We start from the raw sequence: 18,795 nt of genomic DNA, 5'->3' as shown, positions 1-18,795 counted from the left end.
CCTCATTTTCCCTACTTTTTGCATGAAGTTTTCGAAATCGACGTCTAATTAAGAAAAGCAACAGTGTGGTGAAAACGAATGGTACGATGAATGCTTCAATGGCAGGTGTGAGGGAAAATGCAGCGAGCCTGACGTGAGTTTTTTTCTCCTGTTAAAATAGAAGCTACACACAAAAAATTGTAACTGTCTTTCGCAGCCAATCTGTACATTGGAATGTGGACCGGGCGGTTGCACATGTAAGGAAGGCTACGTCCGTAACGACGATGGAAAATGTGTGTTGGAAACAACTTGCCCTTAGAAGTATGAATGTGAATGCAATATGCGTTTTCGGAATAAATGTGGGGGTGTTTTATTCAGTGGTTGTGTTCCGATTTTGCTGTGATGCCACCCTTCTACTTCGGAGACCAGTTTTTGCGAAGTTGCTCGTAATGTTTGGGTATCTAATCTAATACTTACTTAGATACTTAGATACTTAGATGGCCCGTCTTCACTCGACGTGCGGGCCCCAGCATCTCTTCCACTCGTTTCGTTCCCTCGCCATTGTCATCCAAGATGTTCTCAAGCTTCGTGAGTGACGATGACGAGGTCCTTGAGCCGTATCCAGCTGAGCTCTCAGCTGGTCCATCCGTGCAGCGAACACGTCACTCCATCTCGTTGGCGGTCTCCCTCGGGGGCGTTTAGCGTCCCTTGGGATCCACTCTAGCGTTCTTTTAGTCCATCTATCGTCGATTCTTCTCATGATGTGACCGGCCCATCTATGTTTTGCTTTCGATACATATTCCGCTGGGTCGCGAAGACGGGACATTCCTCTTAAGTCGGAGCTACGAAGACCGGCAAGGTGTTGTGTGCGCCGGTTAAACTTCAGGAGACATCTCTCAAGGGCTCTGTGGGTAGTAAGTAGCTTCCTAGACGTGGCTGCGGTGTCTGCCCACGTCTCCGCTGCGTAACAGAGCGCTGGAAGGACTGTCGAGTCGAACAGATGGGCACGAAGATCATGGTCCGTCAGTTGGTCCGTAGCTTCCCTGACGGCTGCGAATGCTGCCCATGCTGCTCTCATTCTTCTATTCAGTTCTTCCTTCAAGTCGTTTTCCATGTTCATAGAACGTCCAAGGTATACGTATGACGGAGTTTCCACGATTTGGGAGCCTTCAAGTTGTACTCCTCCGTCCTCGCAGTGCGCGTTCTTCATGAACTGTGTCTTCTTTCTGTTTATTCGTAGTCCTATTCTCTTCCCTGCTTCGTTCAATTCGTTGAGCATCGTTTCTGCTTCATTGGTACTGCTCGAAAAGAGAACGATGTCGTCCGCGAAACGAAGGTTCGAAAGAAATCTTCCATCAACACGTATGCCCCTTTCTTCCCAGGATAGTGATTTCATTATCCATTGCAATGCAGCCGTGAACAGCTTCGGCGATATAGTATCGCCTTGTCGTACCCCCTTTCCAATGGGTATGGTGAGAGGGCGGTGGAAAAGCTGTATCCTAGTCGTGCATCGTTCGTAGCAATTGGCTAATGTCCTCACATACGACGCGTCCACACCTTGATCGACCAGCGCTGACAGTATTGCATTCGTTTCTACGCTGTCAAAGGCTTTCTCATAGTCGACGAAGGTTAGAACTAGGGGCAGGCGGTATTCCCGGCAAACCTCTATGACCCTCGACACGGTCTGGATGTGGTCCAAGCAGCTGAACCCTTGGCGGAATCCAGCTTGTTCTTGAGGCTGGGCTTCATCCAGCGTCCTAGATATGCGTGTGAGGATGACCTTGGTGAATACTTTGTATAACACGCTCAGCAAGCATATCGGACGGTAGTTCCGAAGGTCCTCTCGGTCACCTTTCTTATGGATAAGAACGGTTCGCGAGGTCTTCCACTGGTCTGGGATCCTTTCTTTCTGAAGATAGGATGTCATGTGCGCTGCTAAGATTACATGAAGCGGATGGCCACCAGCCCGAAGAAAGTCTGCTGATATAAAATCAGGTCCGGGGGCTGTGCCAGGTTTCATGCTCTTGATAGCGACTCGTACTTCCGAAGGGAGAATCCGTGGTGGAGCTTCGCCAGTGGGGATGATTGGGCTTGACACAGGAGTTGATGAACGGAAAAGGTTCGAGTAGAACCTCTCCGTAATGATTTCCATCTCACGACGAGAAGACGTGCGAGTCCCGTCTTCGCTCAGCAAGGTTGCTAGCGGAATATTATATTCGCGGAGATCCCTGCGGCACTTCTTTAGACTCGTTCTTCTTTGTGCTGCTTCTAGAATCTTCTTCTGCCTGTACTTCAAAAGATCCTCCTGCAACGCTTTTCTGCAGCTAGTGTTTGCTACTAACCGCTCAATGTGCGATGCATTCGGATCAAGCCTCAAAGCCCTTCTTCTTCCTAACAATTCCTTGGTGGTCTTCGAAATTCGATCCAAGTTTGTCGTGCGCGACTTCGAGGCACGTTCAGCACAGGCTCGTAATCCTCTGAGCAGCATCTCGTAGTCCACGTTTGGGTCCTCCTCGATGTGCCAGTCACCTTGGGACAGGGAGTCCTCGAGTACGCAATCGTCGTAGACGACTTCTTTTCTCCTTCGTTGCCGATAGCACATGTTCTTTTCCATCGTGTGGCTAAGTCGTATTTTCGCACGAAGGAGACGGTGATCAGAACCACTACAAAAGGATGGTACTACTGAGACGTCAAATAGACACCACCTCCGGTTGGTGAGTATGTGGTCGATCTCCGCACGAGTCGCGCCATTGGGCGATTCCCATGTCCACCGACGATGATCTTTTTTCATGAAAAGAGAGTTCCCATGAAAGAGGCGAGCGGCGGACAACAGCCCGGCGAGACGATTGCCATTTTCATTCCGGTCCCCTAGTCCAAATCTTCCAATCCTGTACTCCTCTTCTGTGGCCTTTCCTAGTTTTGCGTTGAAGTCTCCGACAACGAACTTGTAAAAGGACTTCTCGTTGTGGACTAATTCCTCCAGCTCCTCGTAAAACGCGTCCAATTCGGAATCATCAGCTGCTGATGTTGGTGAATAGCAGTTGATGATACTGATGGATTTTTGGCGCAGAGGGCGGAGGCGAAGAATGGCCAGACGAGGTGACAGGATCTCGTGAGAATCGACGAGATGGACGACAGATGGGTGCACAACGGAACCAACACCGCCTACATTTCGCGACGGAACCTTCTCTCCACGAATGACGAGTGTACCGTCATTCATCTGTCGTACGTCGCTCCTTCTGCACTTGGTCTCCTGCAGAGCAATCACGTGAAATTTGATACGCTCTGCAGCTCCGAGAAGGGAATGCAGGTCGGCGCCTTTGGAAACTGTTCTCGCGTTGTAAGTACACAGTCTGAGACAGTCTCCATGGCGAGTCGTGCGTGTGTCGCCTTGGTCCAGAATCAATGACGTCCTGAGCAACCTGAGATTTGATCGCCTCTCACCGGTCGCCATACCGTCCGACGTCTGAGACGGCAGGGCCCAGTGTGCAGGGTACTGAGGCAGTGAATATGCTGGAGTGGCAAAGAGACTTTTCCCCAAACTAAGCAGCCATGCCACGGCGAGCTTAGCTTTCACCACAGGTCGTCGCCCAACCTATATGGATCAGGGAACCACCTTGCGACATTTTGCCAAGACGGTGGTGAATCTTAGCAGTGGTTTACTCTTAGCTAGGCTTCCGATTCCGAGAAGTCGGAATGTCGGATGTGTCGAACTCCTTCTCAGCTTGGGAGACCCTGCCGGAGGACGAACCTCCGCTGTGCATCGCAGTTCGACGCCCAGTGTCACCTCCACGCCACTATGAGGCGGTAAACCGTTGTGGAGGTCTAATCTAATATAATATCTCTTTTCATCATCAACATTCTGGTTTACAGTAGTACCAGTCCCACACATGCACACAATCCAGACTAGATGTTGCGATTCGGTGGTATAGCAATAAACCAGCTTCCAGTCCTGCCTCTTCTCGTTGCTCGTGCGCCGTATTGGGAAGAATAAGGAGAAAGTTTTACGTGCAGCGGTACATGCTAGGTCTGCGAGAAACGAGAATAAGACGAATTGAAACTTTGCCAAATGAACTCGCTAACCTGATCGAAAATTTCTCAACTTACCTGTTACACAATCTTAGTGGCACCAAACCCCTACCGCAACGTAAAAAAAAGTAAACAGTAAATATTAGCAATTTAGCCCCTGAACTGGTGGTTTTTTTTACTTTTTTTTGGTAATTACAAAAGGTATTGGAACTTTTTGAAGTGGCAAATTTGAAAAATGGCTTGTTTTTTCAGTTACTGCGATTCAGTTGTTGAAATCCACAACGATTATTAGCGTTTAACTTTCATACGACTGGTCATAAAAGACTGATCGTTTCCTAATTTACAAGAAAAATCCGTTGTAACTGAACATTCCGTGTCAAAAGGTGCGTGTCAGGAAGATTGCCGTCAAACTGTCCGATGCTGACGGAAAATACGCAAATGAAAATTCTCGAAGTAATTATGTCCGTATCAATCACAAAATAGATTTTGATCAGAAAAAAAAGTGAGATGAAAATCATTAGTTGAAGTGGGAAAGATAGAAATTCTTAGTGCATTTCTTATTTTCGCTCTTTTTTTCCCAAAAAAAAAGAAAAATCTCCGCTATAGTTTGTCGAATCAGCAGCAATACTCCTGCTCCTCCTACTCAGGAATGCTTCGTTGAAGCGTTGGTTGCTTAATTTTATTCGCAGAATTGCTATACGGAGATGCAAAAGTTTCCGAGTTCAGGAAAAAATCAAAATCGTAAGCGTAAAGGCGTAAAGACGTGCGATAGTCAAAAATGCTAAAAGAAGGTGTTTTTTAGATTGTTTTTTAAACCAGGATAAGGCTCTGGATAGCACGTTCACTTTAGATGAATAAAGAAGTTGACGAAGACTTAGATCGAAACCTGCCATAGGAAATCTTCAAAGTTCAAAATTTTGTTCTGGACGATGATAGGGAAACATACAATGTTGAGCGCTGAGACAAAGACAAATCATTATTTCACAGGAAAAATACTTCTACTCGCAGAAAGCTTCAGTGCAACAGATGACAACTTTTGAAAAAAAAGTGTCCAGTATTTTTTGCTGGCTGTCACTATCCCTTTCTTTTGCCGATGTTAGGCCGATTTTTAAAACGCACACTGGTAGTACAGTGATCTTCTGTTACGCATCTTAGTATCTATGGAAACAGCTTTTGGGTCTGGAAGTTTCGAGTAGAATCACGAGCTGATCAGGTAGCGACACCCTTTATGGACGAGCTACGACATAAATGCACTCACAATGAACAAATTACTCTATTGATTTTATCTTGGCTATCCAAAATTGATATACGTGATCCCAATTCCACGATTTCCTGTTGTTCTTGCAAGATGATGAGAAAAGAGGTCTTTTTTTTACAGTTTCAACAATTTTCAATTCGAAGGCAACATCGAGCAGCTGAAGTGATTCCAGGCCACGCATGGCAGAGAAATTTATGCACATTTTTAATAGCAGCTGATATCTTCTTTATGTGAGGCGCATCAATTTATTTAAAGTGAATGCGATATTCCCTTCCGTAGACATAAAATAATGCAGAAGAAGAGAGAATCTCATTTTTATAAAGCCGTTTACAAAGCCATGTGCGCTTATTGTGCGACTGTTCTCTTTCATCCTCTAGTCGTTTAGTCCAAGTTTGAGGCTGCATCCACGGCTGAAAAATATCTTTACACTGCGCGTGCTTTGTACCATCTCGAGATCGTTTTCGTGCCAAACGCAATCAGACACATGAGCATGTTCAATGTGTACTTATTAACAGTACGACTGGCACGGTCATATGGCGGAAGATACCAAAATACTGGATGGCCAAATCCACAGAAGGAGCATGAATGTTCAGCACAACTCTCCGTTTCGTCACGTTCAGCTGTGAACACTGTCACGTTCCTCTTAGACACACCGAAGGAAGCTCGAAGGAGTTCAGAAGATCTGTAAGAACCAAAGGATCATGTGCGACCTTTTTTCCACAGACTGAAAAGATTGCGGAGGGATGTGTTCGAAGACTAGACATCTCTTCGAAGATCCATCATCAATTCCATTATGCTGCTGAATAAGACAGAATTGAAGAAAGCAAATTCATATTGGACAATTATTGAAGTAATTCATATTGAGCACAACAACATGAATTAATTTTAAGTAATCTTTGGCAGACCGACGTCAAAGCGACATCTTCACCTGTCTCACCTTTATCGACTTGAGAAAGGTCTCCGACTCAGATGAGGCGGAGGCGGTCATGAAAGCCTTGGACAACCAAGGAATAACATCTAGCTCAGCCAAGCGGAACGAATGCAGCGAATGCGAACTCGACGAAACATGTGGATGCATTGGTCTTCAGCTGGATCTGCAAAAGACGATTTTCATGCGTAACATAAAGTCTCGCATGCCCCACTCGCGCTCAACAGAAAGAACATTCCGGAATGGAAAAAGCTACGGTTATCTAGGTCGGGAAATGAACATGATGAACGACCTGACCCCCGAGCTGGGCAGGAGGACACAAGCGGCATGAGGAACGTATAAGAGCATCGAGGTTGTAGAGAAGAAGACCAAGAACAGCCGCCTTCGTGCACACCACGTTTGCCTAGGAAAGTAAAATAAGGTGGACCGATCACGTGATGCTCAGCCGTTAGACCAGAGTACTCAGTGACTGCGTCCCAAGCGATGCTGAGTGCACTGCAAGAAAAACGCCTGCCCGATGGTCGGTATTCTTCTCTTTTAGTCCTTCGAAGAACATTAAGATGCTCACCGTGTCCCACACAAAAGGAGGAGCCACTGGGCAACTCTGGTGATGAAGGTAATCAGAATGATCAAAGTGAATCTTGTGCAAGCGTCTTATTTGAACCCAAGTAATCCAGCTTAGGAGGATTAGTAAGCCACAAGGATCCTCTGATCTTTACTCTTCTACTACTTCCATCTGTTTGTGAAGCTAGCGTTCATATGAAGCATAAAACCCATTTGCCGGAATTTTCATTTCCGAGAATTTTTTGAATGACTGGATACGGATTAAAACGGTATGTATAGAACAATAATCAAAAAATTTTAATTTTTGCAGGTTATTCGGGTAATACCGAAACGAATATGAAACTTCTAATCCTCGTAAGTTGGAAAGAAACGTATTCCTGTTTGTATAAAAGTGAAAATCAAATAGATTTTGGTTCTTTCATGGATTTCAGATTTTCCTCCTCTCAATCACACAAGTTGTGGCGCGGCGCAGGAGATGTAAGACGAGTCACGCTAAGTTGTTGCACACAAATTTCACAACGGTTACGAATTCACCGAAAATTAGGAACAGTAGAAAAGTTTAAAAAAAGTAACTCATGAAAATAACTGACTGAAGTCAAGTTTTACTGACGTAAATAGTTGCTTCCTTACCCTTATTACCTATTAATACCGTCGACTACCTGTTGGCTTTTCAAATTGAGATTGGCGGAATGTCTTTGTTGAGGTATTAACAGGCTGTACAAACTATAGCCCTAACCCTAACTACTGCAAAAGAAGTCCAACTCTGAAAATTACGCCGAACGCTATCTCGAAGAAGACTCTTGACAAAGAGCTGAATTAAATTTTCGCTTCCTTGAACTCTTCTCTCTTCATCATGAGCCACAGAGTTAATATATAACAAAAAGGTGTTAATGTTATTGAAAAAAAATTTGAAGGTGTAGCTGTTACAAAAGTTCTTAGTGCCACATGGATCACCGGGATAAAATCGTAAAATCCCGTCATTTTTCCTTATTTTTTAACCTCACATACTTCTATATGGAGTTTGGGTTTCAAAGTCGACATCCAATTAAGGGAGACCAAGGTGCGGTAAAAACGAATGGTACGACTACTGCTTCAATAAAAAGTGTGAGGCAACATGCAGCGAGCCTAACGTGAGTTTTTTTTCTCCTGTTAAAATAGAAGCTACACACAAAAATTGTAACTGTCTTTCGCAGCCAATCTGTACATTGAATTGTGAACGGAGTGGCTGCACATGTGAGGAAGGCTACGTGCGCCACAAGAGAAATTGTATTCTGAAACGTGTGTGTCCCCAGTAGTATGGTAATATGTATTTTCGGAATAAATCTGTGGTGTTTTGTCAACTGCGTTGACGAAAACTCGCCTCAGCTACGGCAGGGTACTGCCTTTAGGTTATTTCGAAGCCCAGAGATGTCTTTCCAGCGTTAGATTTTATTAAAAAAACACCCAACAATTGAACATTCCCTCGCGGTAGCAGGATGAGTTGTTAATATTATGCAAATGAATCAATAGCAAAACTTTGCTAAATCTCCACAAAGAAATAAATGTTTTAGTTTTGTTTTGCCGTGAGAGTACCCGCCGCTACTGGAATCAAATTTTGCCATTCTGCTCATGTTGTTGTTTGCGCATAAACTTCTTTTTTTAATACTCTCGTTTACAGTGGAATTGCTCCCACACACAGACACGATATCCGAACTTCATGATCAGATTCAAGAAACATAGCTCTAAAACTAAAGCGCTCGGTCTTGCCGCTCCGCTTCACGCTCTACGAGGAAAAATAAGAAAAGAGTTCCAAGAGTAGCGACATATGCTGTCCCTGCGAAGAATAAGTCGAAGATAACCTAGAACCTTGCCACACTTTCTCACAGCAGGAACTCCTGCGGAAATCTTGCGCCACAGATGATCTCATAGAAGCCCATTGAACGGTATCACCATCTGAGCAGCAACAATCCTCTCATATAGAGTGAAAAATATAATTAATGATCGTTCCAACCTTTAAAAACCTATCAGACTGAATGAATTACATTTAAAAAAATAGAAGAAACACCGCTCATCAAGATCTTCAAGATTTTATGTACTCCGCTGGGTAGAGACGATAGTGATTGAAGTATGGTATGGTTCCACTAGAGGGGGGAGGAGAGTAGAGCAATGCGGTCTTTGCACGAGATCACCAAGACCAAAAATTCTATCTGTGAAAACTTATCAATTGTTGCCGGAGGTAGAATATTTCCATAGATCAATGTAGAACATCTTTCGGTAACGCTTTCTCCCGAACCTATCCCAGATCTCCAACTCTCTTTTTATGAAGTTTTCCAATTGATAGCATGAGTTAGTTCATCTATAAATTATTAAATCTAATCTATTCTAATTTAAACCAAATTCATCCTGTATGTGAAGAAAAGGACGAAAGGACAAACACCTACACTTAGATGATCATGCTTTAAGCATACAACTTGGTAAACTCGATACGTTTACTAACCAGCCGACCTAACACTACTGCAACTTGAGGATATTTCTTGTTGAATAACATCTCCTCCAGTAGAATCGACTACTATCATATCATATCCAACATTTATTTAACATTCCTCTTTCAACACGCATTTCCCATCTTTATTACGAAGGAAATTTCTTTTGCACACACATCCACCGCCTCCACATACAGCAAGGCAAGCGACCTGCAACAAGTGATCACTTGTCACTATCAATTGCATCGTTCTAGACATAAGAGACTTGCATCAGGATGGGCGCACGTCGGTTCACATCCATTATAACATGAGAAATACGTGCCATTTTCACCGCATGCAGTTTCTAGGAAGTCTCCTTAAATATTTAAAGGCAGCATACCACGAATCTGGGGTGGTACGGATTTCAGGTGGAGTATCCGTATAAGGGGACGTAGATTATAGAGGCCGGAGAAGTTCCGCTCTCCCTGAATCACTGCAAGCAGCCGGCCCCTGAATGCTGTTTTGTACGATGCCTTCCATTGCAGCGTGCCACCCTTGCACGCGTAGCGTCCTTTACTGCCTATCGGAGCAGCGCGAAATGATTTTCGACGAATCGCAGGGCGGAGGAGGCGCAAGAGGTGGAGCGTTGCAATAGATGGCGTCGTACAAAACAACATTCTGGAGACGGCTGTTTGCAATGATGCAGGGAGAGATGAGCGGAACTATCCCCGTCTCCATAATCTACGACCCCGTATACGGATACTCCATCTAAAATCCACACCACCTCAGATCCGCGGTATGCTGCCTTTAACCTGCGTCTTCGAAGTAATCCTATAAGATATCCTTAAATAACCACTCGTACTGAAATTACTGAAAAATAGATCTAGTTAGTAATAATCGATCAGTATTTTATCTCGAAGGCAAAATGTCAAGAAATTGGTGATTTTGTGATCTCTGGAGGACAATATGGAGATTCAGGTGTAGAACGCAAGTATGAGAATGGACACTCTCAATTCCCCGCTATCGTCTTGAAAACCGGGATAGGAAACCTCTATGGTGCCTTATAAAGCGATATTTTCATACATGCACCGCATCCGCTGTCATTTCTCACAACCTTTTCCAGGACGATTAGAGCAAATTTACACGCTTACACTCGTGATCTACAACTCAAAATCTGTAGTGTCCCCCAGAGACCCCAATGTCGTCAATTTCGTGATATGTTTAAACCATACCACAATATGTTCTTGGTTCTTCCTTGATTCAAATCACATCATGTATCAATACGTTAAAGAAGTGGAAGAAAATGAAAAATTCTCTTCCAACTTCCGAATATCTCATCAGAATTTGGGATTTAAAAGACATTCTTAAAAAGCACCAAAACAGTTTCGAGTGAAATTATTTTTTTCAGAGGTGCTACTAAAAATTAGGAAAAGCTTTTCTCAGTAATACGTGTGTTGGTTGAAGTCTTTTAAACTATATACGTGGTAGACATATACTATACTTGTCGATAGTCCAATTTAGCAACAGCCAAGATTGTTAACAAACTTTATTACGGCTAACGTTTCGGCGTTGTCGCCTTCGTCGGAGCCTGGAAAGTCAGATCATTCGTGATATATTCTCTTAAAGGAATCATCCCATGAATCTGAGGTGGTGCAGATTTCAGGTGGAGTATTCGAATACAGGATGGGAGACTACGGAGAAGGGGGTGATTCCGTCCGTTTCTTCCTAATTGCCGTAAATAACGGCCCGGAAGATACGGCTTCATTCGTTTTGGCGCACCATTTTGAACAAGAGGTTCGATTGGAGCGCGCCAGTCTTGTGCGGCGCCGCATCTTCCGGGCCGTTTTTTCTACGGCAATTAGCAAGAAATGGACGGAATCACCTCCCTCTCCTTAGTGTCCCATCCCGTATACGAATACTCCACCTGAAATCTGCACCATCTCAGGGTCGTGGGGTGATGCCTTTAAATGCCTCATCCAGAACAAGTCATCATTCCCTAAGATACTAAATCCAAAATCGAATATGCATATATTATACTATATTGCATTATATTTAACCTGTACTTGTAAAAGAACTTGTAAAATTGAAGGTGAAAATGCTCATAAAGGTTTACATGCTGTAATTAATACAGGATTCGAAATAAGCTGTCCTACATCATTTTTCACAAAGGTATCAGGTGAGTGACGCTGGATCCGTTATCACTGTTGCAAAGCTTTACATATTATTGAGTATTCACACACAAACACACCCACACAAATACATCCACACAAACACACCCACACAAACACTGAGCGCGTTGTTATATAGCATGATTCTATATACGTTATATATACACCCATTTCTCTATATGAATCTTGTTTTGCATTGCTTCATTGAGTTTCACTTATAAAATGTTTTTATAATAACATATGAATAATATCAATAATAAATAACTAGAGCATTGTATTTTCTACCTCGTGTACACATGATGATATGTGCAGTCAGAAAGATCAGGATCTGAAATGACAAAATTTGGATTTTACCTCAATCTTTCATTCCGCTAGGAAAGAAATTTTAAGTGATATATGTGAAAACATACATGAACTGCTAACTTCATGGCGTAGGTCGATTCAGTAAGCAAAATGGTAGAAACCTCAAAAATTACCTTGAAAATTCTTATAAAAAAAAAGAATTATGAAATACCTTGTACAGTGCACTGAAAGCAGCTGGGAACAGTTTTACATCCCACCTTTTATTTTATTCGTGGTTGTAGGTGTTCGCCGAATTCGCAAGCGTCCTAATGATAGAGTGGAAAACGATTTGTTTGTTTTTTTCTCCATTGATTAATAAGACGGGTGAACATTGGTGAACGTTTGTTTGCACAGTCTCAGCATGCCATTATTAATTTTACTGGGGTAAGAAAAAATTAGTCAGGAAAAGAAGAGAGAGCTTTTCGATCTGAACAACAAGAAAGAAGCAAACCGTCGATGACAACTTGCGGACCAGCAAAAATCTATTATCAGCTAGAAATACATACGACCGATTCATTTTACTGGCACCACTACGAGCGGTCGGTAATGCTCTGCCTCCGCTCATGTCATGCCACATCAGTAGCCTGGACCTGATACTGAACCACATGTCCATCATGCTGGATCTCCGGATTGACACTATCAACTGCCGCGACCTCCGCTCCAGAACGAGGATCGGTGCGTTTGCAGCAGCCAAAACGTGGCCTTCTGATGTTATCGGATTACGCAACACCCATAGAAGAGTGTGGATTTCTGAACCTTTATGTAACGGTCATATATTATTATTTTCGATTCAACTCCTGGCGAATGAAAAACGGATAAATTGCTGTTCATCTCACGCCCTATCCGACAGAGATCTTTCTTTTATATCGATATTCTCACAAAAAGGAGCCGCTTTCGTGTAGTTTAAGAATACACACCAACAACTGACCATGATGATAACGAGTAGGCCGATTTCGTTCACCGTGATTTGTGAAGCACCTGGCAAAGAGAGCCGCGCCACGTTGCCAAAGATCTCAGTTCTAATTACATGTTCCACGTATAAATTTGTCGTGGGAGACGCCAGAGTTAAATGTAGAGAATTGGGAGAAAATGTTCTAGGAACAAATGGTCTAGGGGAACGCAAACGAATAGGAAACACGCTTGCCATTTCGTGTTCGGAAAACTAGCTGATGAATAACCGAATTCTCTAAAAGGCTTTCCGCAAAATGGACATGGATATCTTTCAATATAAGTTGGAAAAAAAATGTCGATGATTTAACTTTTTCAACGGGCGCCATTTTACAAAAAATGTCGTTACTGTTATTTGCTATTGATCGGTGAAGACGAGCGAAGCGAGCCTGAAGTCCGGCTTTAGCCGGACGTTAGGCTACGTGGCGCGTTCCCGGGTGGCGGATAGGGGGCTAATCGCGGACCAAAAGCGACCTTGTGCTTGCCCAGAGACGCAGGTGGATTCAGGGGATGGACTCCCTGTTTCTGCTGAGCCAGGACTGACTCATGACATCCTTGTATGCCGCACAACGGTCCGGCCAAAAGCCAAAGTGACTGGGAGGTGCAAGGGAGGCGGTTTGGAGTCGCCTCCAACAAATAAGCTCCACATGTCCACTCCGGGAGAGCGAAAGCTCTCCCAGAAACTCATGGGACTAGAGGCTTGCAACCTACCCATGAGTTTTAAAATTTTTTACGCAAAACACAGTAATAGAAAAGAGTCTCCTGATTCCGGAGCAAAGCCTGGTACGGTAGCGCCAGGTAGGACGGAGTTGCAGGAGCCATGTAGGCTACCAAAACGGAAAAGGACTAGGATGGCGATCTGTACTTATAACGCACGTACGCTTGCATCGGAAGCGGCCATTGAAGATCTGATGATGCAAGCCAAGAAGATCAAGTACGACGTACTCGGACTGACCGAGGCGAGACGACTTCACCCTCTGAACGCCGTATATGAGACTGGAGAAGAACTGTTCTTAGGAACATGCGACAGTAGAGGTGCTGGTGGAGTTGGCGTCCTCGTCAACACGAGTATGGCAAAGAACATCGACTCTTTTGAACAACTTACGACCCGAATGGGACGTCTGCGGATGAGAATATGTGGCCCAACACCAGCTTTGACTATCTTCGTCGCTTACGCTCCAACATCAAGCTACGAAGAAGAAGAAGTCGAAGCTTTCTATATGGACCTGGAGAAGTTCTACCGAGAAGACCATGCCCTCTACAAGGTCATAATTGGCGATTTCAACGCCAAGGTTGGCCCAAGAAGAACGCCGGAGGAACTTCACATCGGAACCCACGGCCTACAATGGAATGACCAGGGGGAGAGGCTCTCCGAGTTCATCATGATGACTAAGACCATCCATGGGAACTCGCAATTCCAGAAGCCCTCCTTTCTACGCTGGACGTGGGAGTCACCCGGTGGAGGGTACCGTAATGAAATAGACCACATCATCGTCAATAAAAGGTTATGCCTGACGGACGTCGGTGTTGTACCAAAGTTCTATACGGGATCGGACCATCGCCTCCTCCGAGGAAGATTTTCCTTCACAAGGAGAGCACAGAAAGCCGCCAAGTGCAGAGAGAGAAATCCCAGGACTACCATCAACTGGGATCTCTTCGCTACGCTAACCGGCTTTTGGGAAGATTCCGCAATGGGCAACTTCGACGAGGAATATGACCGGCTTGTTGAACACCTTCACGACTGCGCGAAGAAGGCTGAGAGTTTTGAAACCACCAAGAGAAGCAGGAAGAAAACGCGGTGAGCGTCATTGAACGCGCAATTGAGAGAGTGATGCTAGGAGTATCCCGTTTCACGCAAGTGAGGGACGGGATTCGAAGTTCTCTCCTACGTCAGCGATCGAAGATTAGAGACGCCGCCGCGTTTGCCAAGGAAAGTAAAGTAAGGTGGGCCGGACACGTGATGCGCTTTAATGACAACCGTTGGACCAAAGCCGTGAGCGACTGGGTTCCCCCGCGATTTTAAGCGCACTACAGGAAGACCACCGACCCGATGGTCAGATTTCTTCACGAAGTCCTTCAAAGAAAAATATGATGCTCTTCGTTCGACCAGTTCGAAGATCAACGGGAGTCAATGTGATCAAGGTGAAGGTGATAATACAAACATTGTTTTCCCCTCAAATTAGGAATAAGAGCAAAGTTAATGTTAGTGAATTTAGACAAACGCGTTGGCGAGTAGCCGGAAGGAAGAACCGCATGTATGCCAATGTCACACTGTTTCGGAGTGATACCTACTATAGCAACACAAGTGTTTGCTTGTATGGTCAAAACGACATGTAGCTCTGTGCAGTTGGAAGCGGCCGCGCTTAAAGTGGAGCGATTTGGATCTAGTTGAAATCAGTTTTTTTTTACTATTCTTTAATCGAGATCAGCTTGTGCTCAAGAACAATGTGTGGATTTGTTTATTCATATCCTTCCCGGCTAACTACAGAAAAAATGTAAGCGGTGAGTTTGTGCGAAACGACTGTTTAGATCAAATCTCGTTCTTCCTTCGCGAAAATCGTCTCCAGATTGAGGACTCCAATATTGAACATTCGTTTGGGCAAACCTCCAGATGATATGTATTTGTCCGGAATGCGGAACTTCACTTTTCGTTGCCCGGGCTAAACTACTGGATATCTCTCTCATCCAGAACGAAATCGCTAGAAATATCTTTCTTGATGATTACCTTGAAACCATCGTCGCAGTCGTGATACACCTTGAATACTGGGTCAATGTTGGTGGTCTCACGCTCCGAACCCTTAAAATGATGAAACACTCATCTTTACTACAACGAAGATAGAATACAAGTACAGCATGAAACGCTAAATCATGGCACACTCTATCAAGGAGAGATTTCGTGGAAGTTTTTAACGGAAACCTTTTTCCTGCAAAACACAGAAGGATGAATTTGATATCCAGGCTGTTGCTTAGTAAATCAAATTCAAATTCTGTGGTCTTCTCTTTCAACTTTTATTACGAACGATTTGGTCCCGAAAATTCAGCGCATGCGGAATCTATTGTGTTACCCTATGTCACTAGCTATGATATTACCATTTCCTGGATTTTACCTTTAACGAGAACTCTCCTTTGGCGTCAGTAAACCCTTGATCGAGAAGGTCGTCAGGGTCGGGGCCTGCAGAGAAGAATTTTTCTGTTATGCACCGGGATTTCTATCCGCAAACAAAATTTGTGGTCTTACCGTCGTCCTCATCCCAGAGTTTCACTTTCACGCCTGCGGCAGGTTTGCCACCGCACATGAGGCGACCAACAACGCCAACTGACTGTTGCCGAACTGCGACGCAGCAGCAGACGATTGCGGTCAAAAAAAGTAAGATAGGGTGCATATTTGCGAATAAGTCCCGTTGAATCTGCAAATTACTTTACGTGAGGTTGTGGTATTAAGTAATGTCGCTGTGAAAACAACAGTTTTTTTAATGGATTGGTTCTCACTGAGGTGAGGTGAAACTCTAACACACAAGATATTCTGGCGATTCCTGTGCTAGGTGCATTGAGGGCTATTTTTGACTATGGATTGTTAAGTTGTACGAGGAATTCTAAAAAATGTCTAAAATATTTAGGAAAACACTTGGTTAGTTAGTAACGAGTTAGTTCTCCGGGGTATTTAAACTACTCACAGCCGTTTTTTTTTTTGCTCGAAAGAAGCCTATCTTATCTTTCCAAGAAAGAAATCGTTTTCCGGCTGTTTCTGAAAGCAGCATGTGGGGGTGGAAAGTCGACACCGTGACCGTCTCAAACACCTCGCACCTTTCTTCGCTTCAGTGCAATTTGAAAAAAAGTCCTCATGTGATAACCCGTGTACCTATTGCGGAGAATCACCGTGACAAACGATTGTTAACACCAGTGTCATCTAAAAATGTGATGTTTATGGAAATCTTTTCTTGAAAGAGAAATGTCAAACAATGTTGATGCTAATGCCTTATACTGATCTCGGAGCCGACGATAAGTCAACGAATCTTGAATATTTCTTCACCGTCCAGATCATGCCACACGGATCACCCATATGTATGGACATTTAGTTTGTGTGTGTTACAGCCTCACCTCACATATTCGAACTGAGGATGAACTTACGCTTAACGAGGCTTAGTCATTAGCATACTGAATGTTTTTCTCCACCCTGCTGGAGATGGGCCGATGTCATTCACAATGAAAAACGCTAAACTCGCATCCGCCGTTTGTGGGAAATTTCTGAATGATCGTTCACTGGTTAGAGCTCCCCACGAGTTGTGTTGTATTGAAGTGTGAACTGAGATTACTTCTAACGTGCCGCTATACTCTTCTAATTTCTCTCGATGACGATAATTTCTCCAAAACCCAGAAATGGTTCTTTCCTCCCCTTGGAACTGGATCGACCGCTGCAACAGTACAACGCTGGCTCGAACCGTGACGAAGTGCGAGCAGGCCGACTACCTGATCCGGTTCCAAAAATCAAATGATCTTAACGAGACTCATTCGAGTCTTTATCGAAGGTTAATTCGATAAGAACAGAAACCAAACTTTGATTTTAGCCAAAAGGTCGAGAAGCGATGCGGACACGAGTCACCACCTGGCGCCGCTCGTTTGTTGAGTCGCACTCGTTGCGGGCAGCGCAGCGCAATGCACGCTCGCGTAAGCAACGCAGACGCAGGTAAGAAATCCTGAGTTTTCACATCTGTGCTTTGCTTGCTTGCTTCCATGTGAAATGAGGTTTCTTCCTTCATGAATTCAGAAGAGTTCCACTGCACGACTTTTCCGGTGGCTCTTATTCCTTTGCCAAGTTGATTAAGAGGCTGTTTATGCATCCGTTTATGATACTGAGTCGGGGAATGCGCAGTGAGCAATTTTTGCGCAGGCATCAATCAGGTGTTTTCAAAACGTTATGTATTATTCCATTGAGAGTTCCTCACTCTACGTTTGACTTCACAATACGGCACGTATTTTGGCGCCGCCTCAGCATTTCTTACGTGTGTCTACGTTCCTTACGCGAGCGTGCATTACGCTACGCTGTCCGCAAGAAGTGCGACTCAACAGCCGAGCGGCATTAGGTGGTGGCGCTTGTTCGTTTCGCTTCTCGGCCTTTTGGCTAAGATCAAAGTTTAGCTTCTGTTCTCATCGAATTAATATTCGATAGAGACTCGAATGACTCTCGTTAAGGTTACCTGATTTTCGGAACCGGATGGGTTTGTTCGCAGAGTTGCACTGCTGCAGGGATCGGCTCACCTCTTTCGGAGAAGAAGAAGAAGAGCCACTCCTGGGTCCATGACCTCCATCGTCATCGAGAATGAGCGGAGAATATAGCGGCACCCTACAAGTTGTTTCATTCACGCTCTTATACAACACATCTTGAGTGGAGCACTGAGCAGCGAATGATCATTCAAAATTCTTCCACGAATGGCGGAGGTGAGTTCGGTGTTTTTCATCACGAAGTGTGAAAGTGAGCATTATTTGTCTCTTTCACTCTAGGAAGAAGGTTTTCGGAGGCACTACTTTGCTATTTGGTGGTAAACAACCGTTTTTGGCGGTGATTCAACGCGATAGATACGCGTGTTATCATATTCGCTTTTTCAAAATCGTATTGAAGCGATGAAAGATGTCAGATGACGTCCAACGCGTCAAAGTTCCACCCCCACATGTTGCTGTAAAACAACGACCGGAAAACATCTCTATCTTGAAAGAGATAAGATAATCCTCATTCAAAAACGTCTCTAGATTCTTTAAATACCCCTGGAAACTAGCAACCCATCTGCTTTCCACCCATATGATCAGTTAGAAATCTTTCTACCATTCTGGAACATCTTACCAAATACATAAGGCCAACCTTTAATCAACTAGCACAGAACCGAGCTCACTATAGATTTCGTGTGAGAGTCTCATCTCGCCTCAGTTACCGCGAACTCGTTACAATTTGTACTTACTCTCAAATAATATTATAATTATTGATTAAAAGATTCTTTGGCATCATACAATCAACAAACGGTATGCTAATTGCAGATTATACGCGACTTATACCAAAAAATGCATTCTGCTCTACTTTTGCTGACCACCATCATCTGCTGCTGCGTAGCAGTGCGTCAGTAGTCAGTTGGCGTTACCGGACGTCTC

General features: G+C 44.2%; 8 protein-coding genes across 11 annotated transcripts; 3 read left to right on the top strand and 5 right to left on the bottom strand.

The window, feature by feature from the left end:
• Positions 1 to 487: 487 nt before the first annotated feature.
• Positions 488 to 3,433, bottom strand: RB195_005228 (uncharacterized protein; the record flags this gene model as incomplete). Its single annotated transcript, XM_064177588.1, has 1 exon — positions 488 to 3,433. One exon carries the CDS (start codon positions 3,431 to 3,433, stop codon positions 488 to 490), a length of 2,946 nt encoding a protein of 981 aa, XP_064034713.1.
• Positions 3,434 to 3,675: 242 nt separating this feature from the next.
• On the top strand, positions 3,676 to 8,053 carry RB195_005226 (uncharacterized protein; the record flags this gene model as incomplete). 2 transcript variants are annotated; one of them, XM_064177586.1, is made up of 8 exons in its annotated part: positions 3,676 to 3,786; positions 5,652 to 5,950; positions 6,219 to 6,460; positions 6,736 to 6,810; positions 7,069 to 7,112; positions 7,190 to 7,235; positions 7,809 to 7,888; positions 7,952 to 8,053. In XM_064177586.1, 8 exons carry the CDS (start codon positions 3,676 to 3,678, stop codon positions 8,051 to 8,053), a joined length of 999 nt encoding a protein of 332 aa, XP_064034710.1. The 2 variants fall into 2 exon arrangements, with proteins under 2 accessions (XP_064034710.1, XP_064034711.1); XM_064177585.1 differs by lacking the exons at positions 3,676 to 3,786; positions 5,652 to 5,950; positions 6,219 to 6,460 and having other exon boundaries at positions 6,678 to 6,810.
• Positions 5,690 to 6,344, bottom strand: RB195_005227 (uncharacterized protein; the record flags this gene model as incomplete). Its single annotated transcript, XM_064177587.1, has 3 exons — positions 5,690 to 5,948; positions 5,992 to 6,065; positions 6,204 to 6,344. 3 exons carry the CDS (start codon positions 6,342 to 6,344, stop codon positions 5,690 to 5,692), a joined length of 474 nt encoding a protein of 157 aa, XP_064034712.1.
• A 1,278-nt stretch (positions 8,054 to 9,331) lies between the features above and the next one.
• RB195_005225 (uncharacterized protein) lies at positions 9,332 to 12,286 on the bottom strand (the record flags this gene model as incomplete). 2 transcript variants are annotated; one of them, XM_064177584.1, is made up of 6 exons in its annotated part: positions 9,332 to 9,430; positions 9,490 to 9,575; positions 11,653 to 11,695; positions 11,778 to 11,831; positions 11,882 to 11,927; positions 12,216 to 12,286. In XM_064177584.1, the coding sequence occupies 6 exons, from the start codon at positions 12,284 to 12,286 to the stop codon at positions 9,332 to 9,334; spliced, it is 399 nt and encodes a 132-aa protein (XP_064034708.1). The 2 variants fall into 2 exon arrangements, with proteins under 2 accessions (XP_064034708.1, XP_064034709.1); XM_064177583.1 differs by having other exon boundaries at positions 11,882 to 11,894.
• Positions 12,287 to 12,323: 37 nt separating this feature from the next.
• RB195_005222 (uncharacterized protein) lies at positions 12,324 to 14,942 on the top strand (the record flags this gene model as incomplete). Its single annotated transcript, XM_064177580.1, has 4 exons — positions 12,324 to 12,384; positions 13,165 to 14,455; positions 14,682 to 14,799; positions 14,874 to 14,942. The coding sequence occupies 4 exons, from the start codon at positions 12,324 to 12,326 to the stop codon at positions 14,940 to 14,942; spliced, it is 1,539 nt and encodes a 512-aa protein (XP_064034705.1).
• On the bottom strand, positions 12,542 to 12,856 carry RB195_005224 (uncharacterized protein; the record flags this gene model as incomplete). Its single annotated transcript, XM_064177582.1, has 1 exon — positions 12,542 to 12,856. The coding sequence occupies one exon, from the start codon at positions 12,854 to 12,856 to the stop codon at positions 12,542 to 12,544; it is 315 nt and encodes a 104-aa protein (XP_064034707.1).
• On the top strand, positions 13,509 to 14,459 carry RB195_005223 (uncharacterized protein; the record flags this gene model as incomplete). The annotated part of the gene is made up of 1 exon (XM_064177581.1): positions 13,509 to 14,459. The coding sequence occupies one exon, from the start codon at positions 13,509 to 13,511 to the stop codon at positions 14,457 to 14,459; it is 951 nt and encodes a 316-aa protein (XP_064034706.1).
• A 240-nt stretch (positions 14,943 to 15,182) lies between the features above and the next one.
• RB195_005221 (uncharacterized protein) lies at positions 15,183 to 16,040 on the bottom strand (the record flags this gene model as incomplete). Of its 2 annotated transcripts, none has more annotated exons than XM_013435632.2 (4): positions 15,183 to 15,317; positions 15,383 to 15,454; positions 15,765 to 15,829; positions 15,896 to 16,040. In XM_013435632.2, the coding sequence occupies 4 exons, from the start codon at positions 16,038 to 16,040 to the stop codon at positions 15,183 to 15,185; spliced, it is 417 nt and encodes a 138-aa protein (XP_013291086.2). The 2 variants fall into 2 exon arrangements, with proteins under 2 accessions (XP_013291086.2, XP_064034704.1); XM_064177579.1 differs by having other exon boundaries at positions 15,896 to 15,953.
• Between the last annotated feature and the right edge of the window lie 2,755 nt (positions 16,041 to 18,795).

The sequence above is a fragment of the Necator americanus genome, chromosome I (assembly GCF_031761385.1).
Source record: "Necator americanus strain Aroian chromosome I, whole genome shotgun sequence".
NCBI lineage: Eukaryota > Metazoa > Nematoda > Chromadorea > Rhabditida > Ancylostomatidae > Necator > Necator americanus.
Note: the sequence above shows the minus strand (reverse complement) of the source record. Positions and strands in the feature narration are given on the sequence as shown.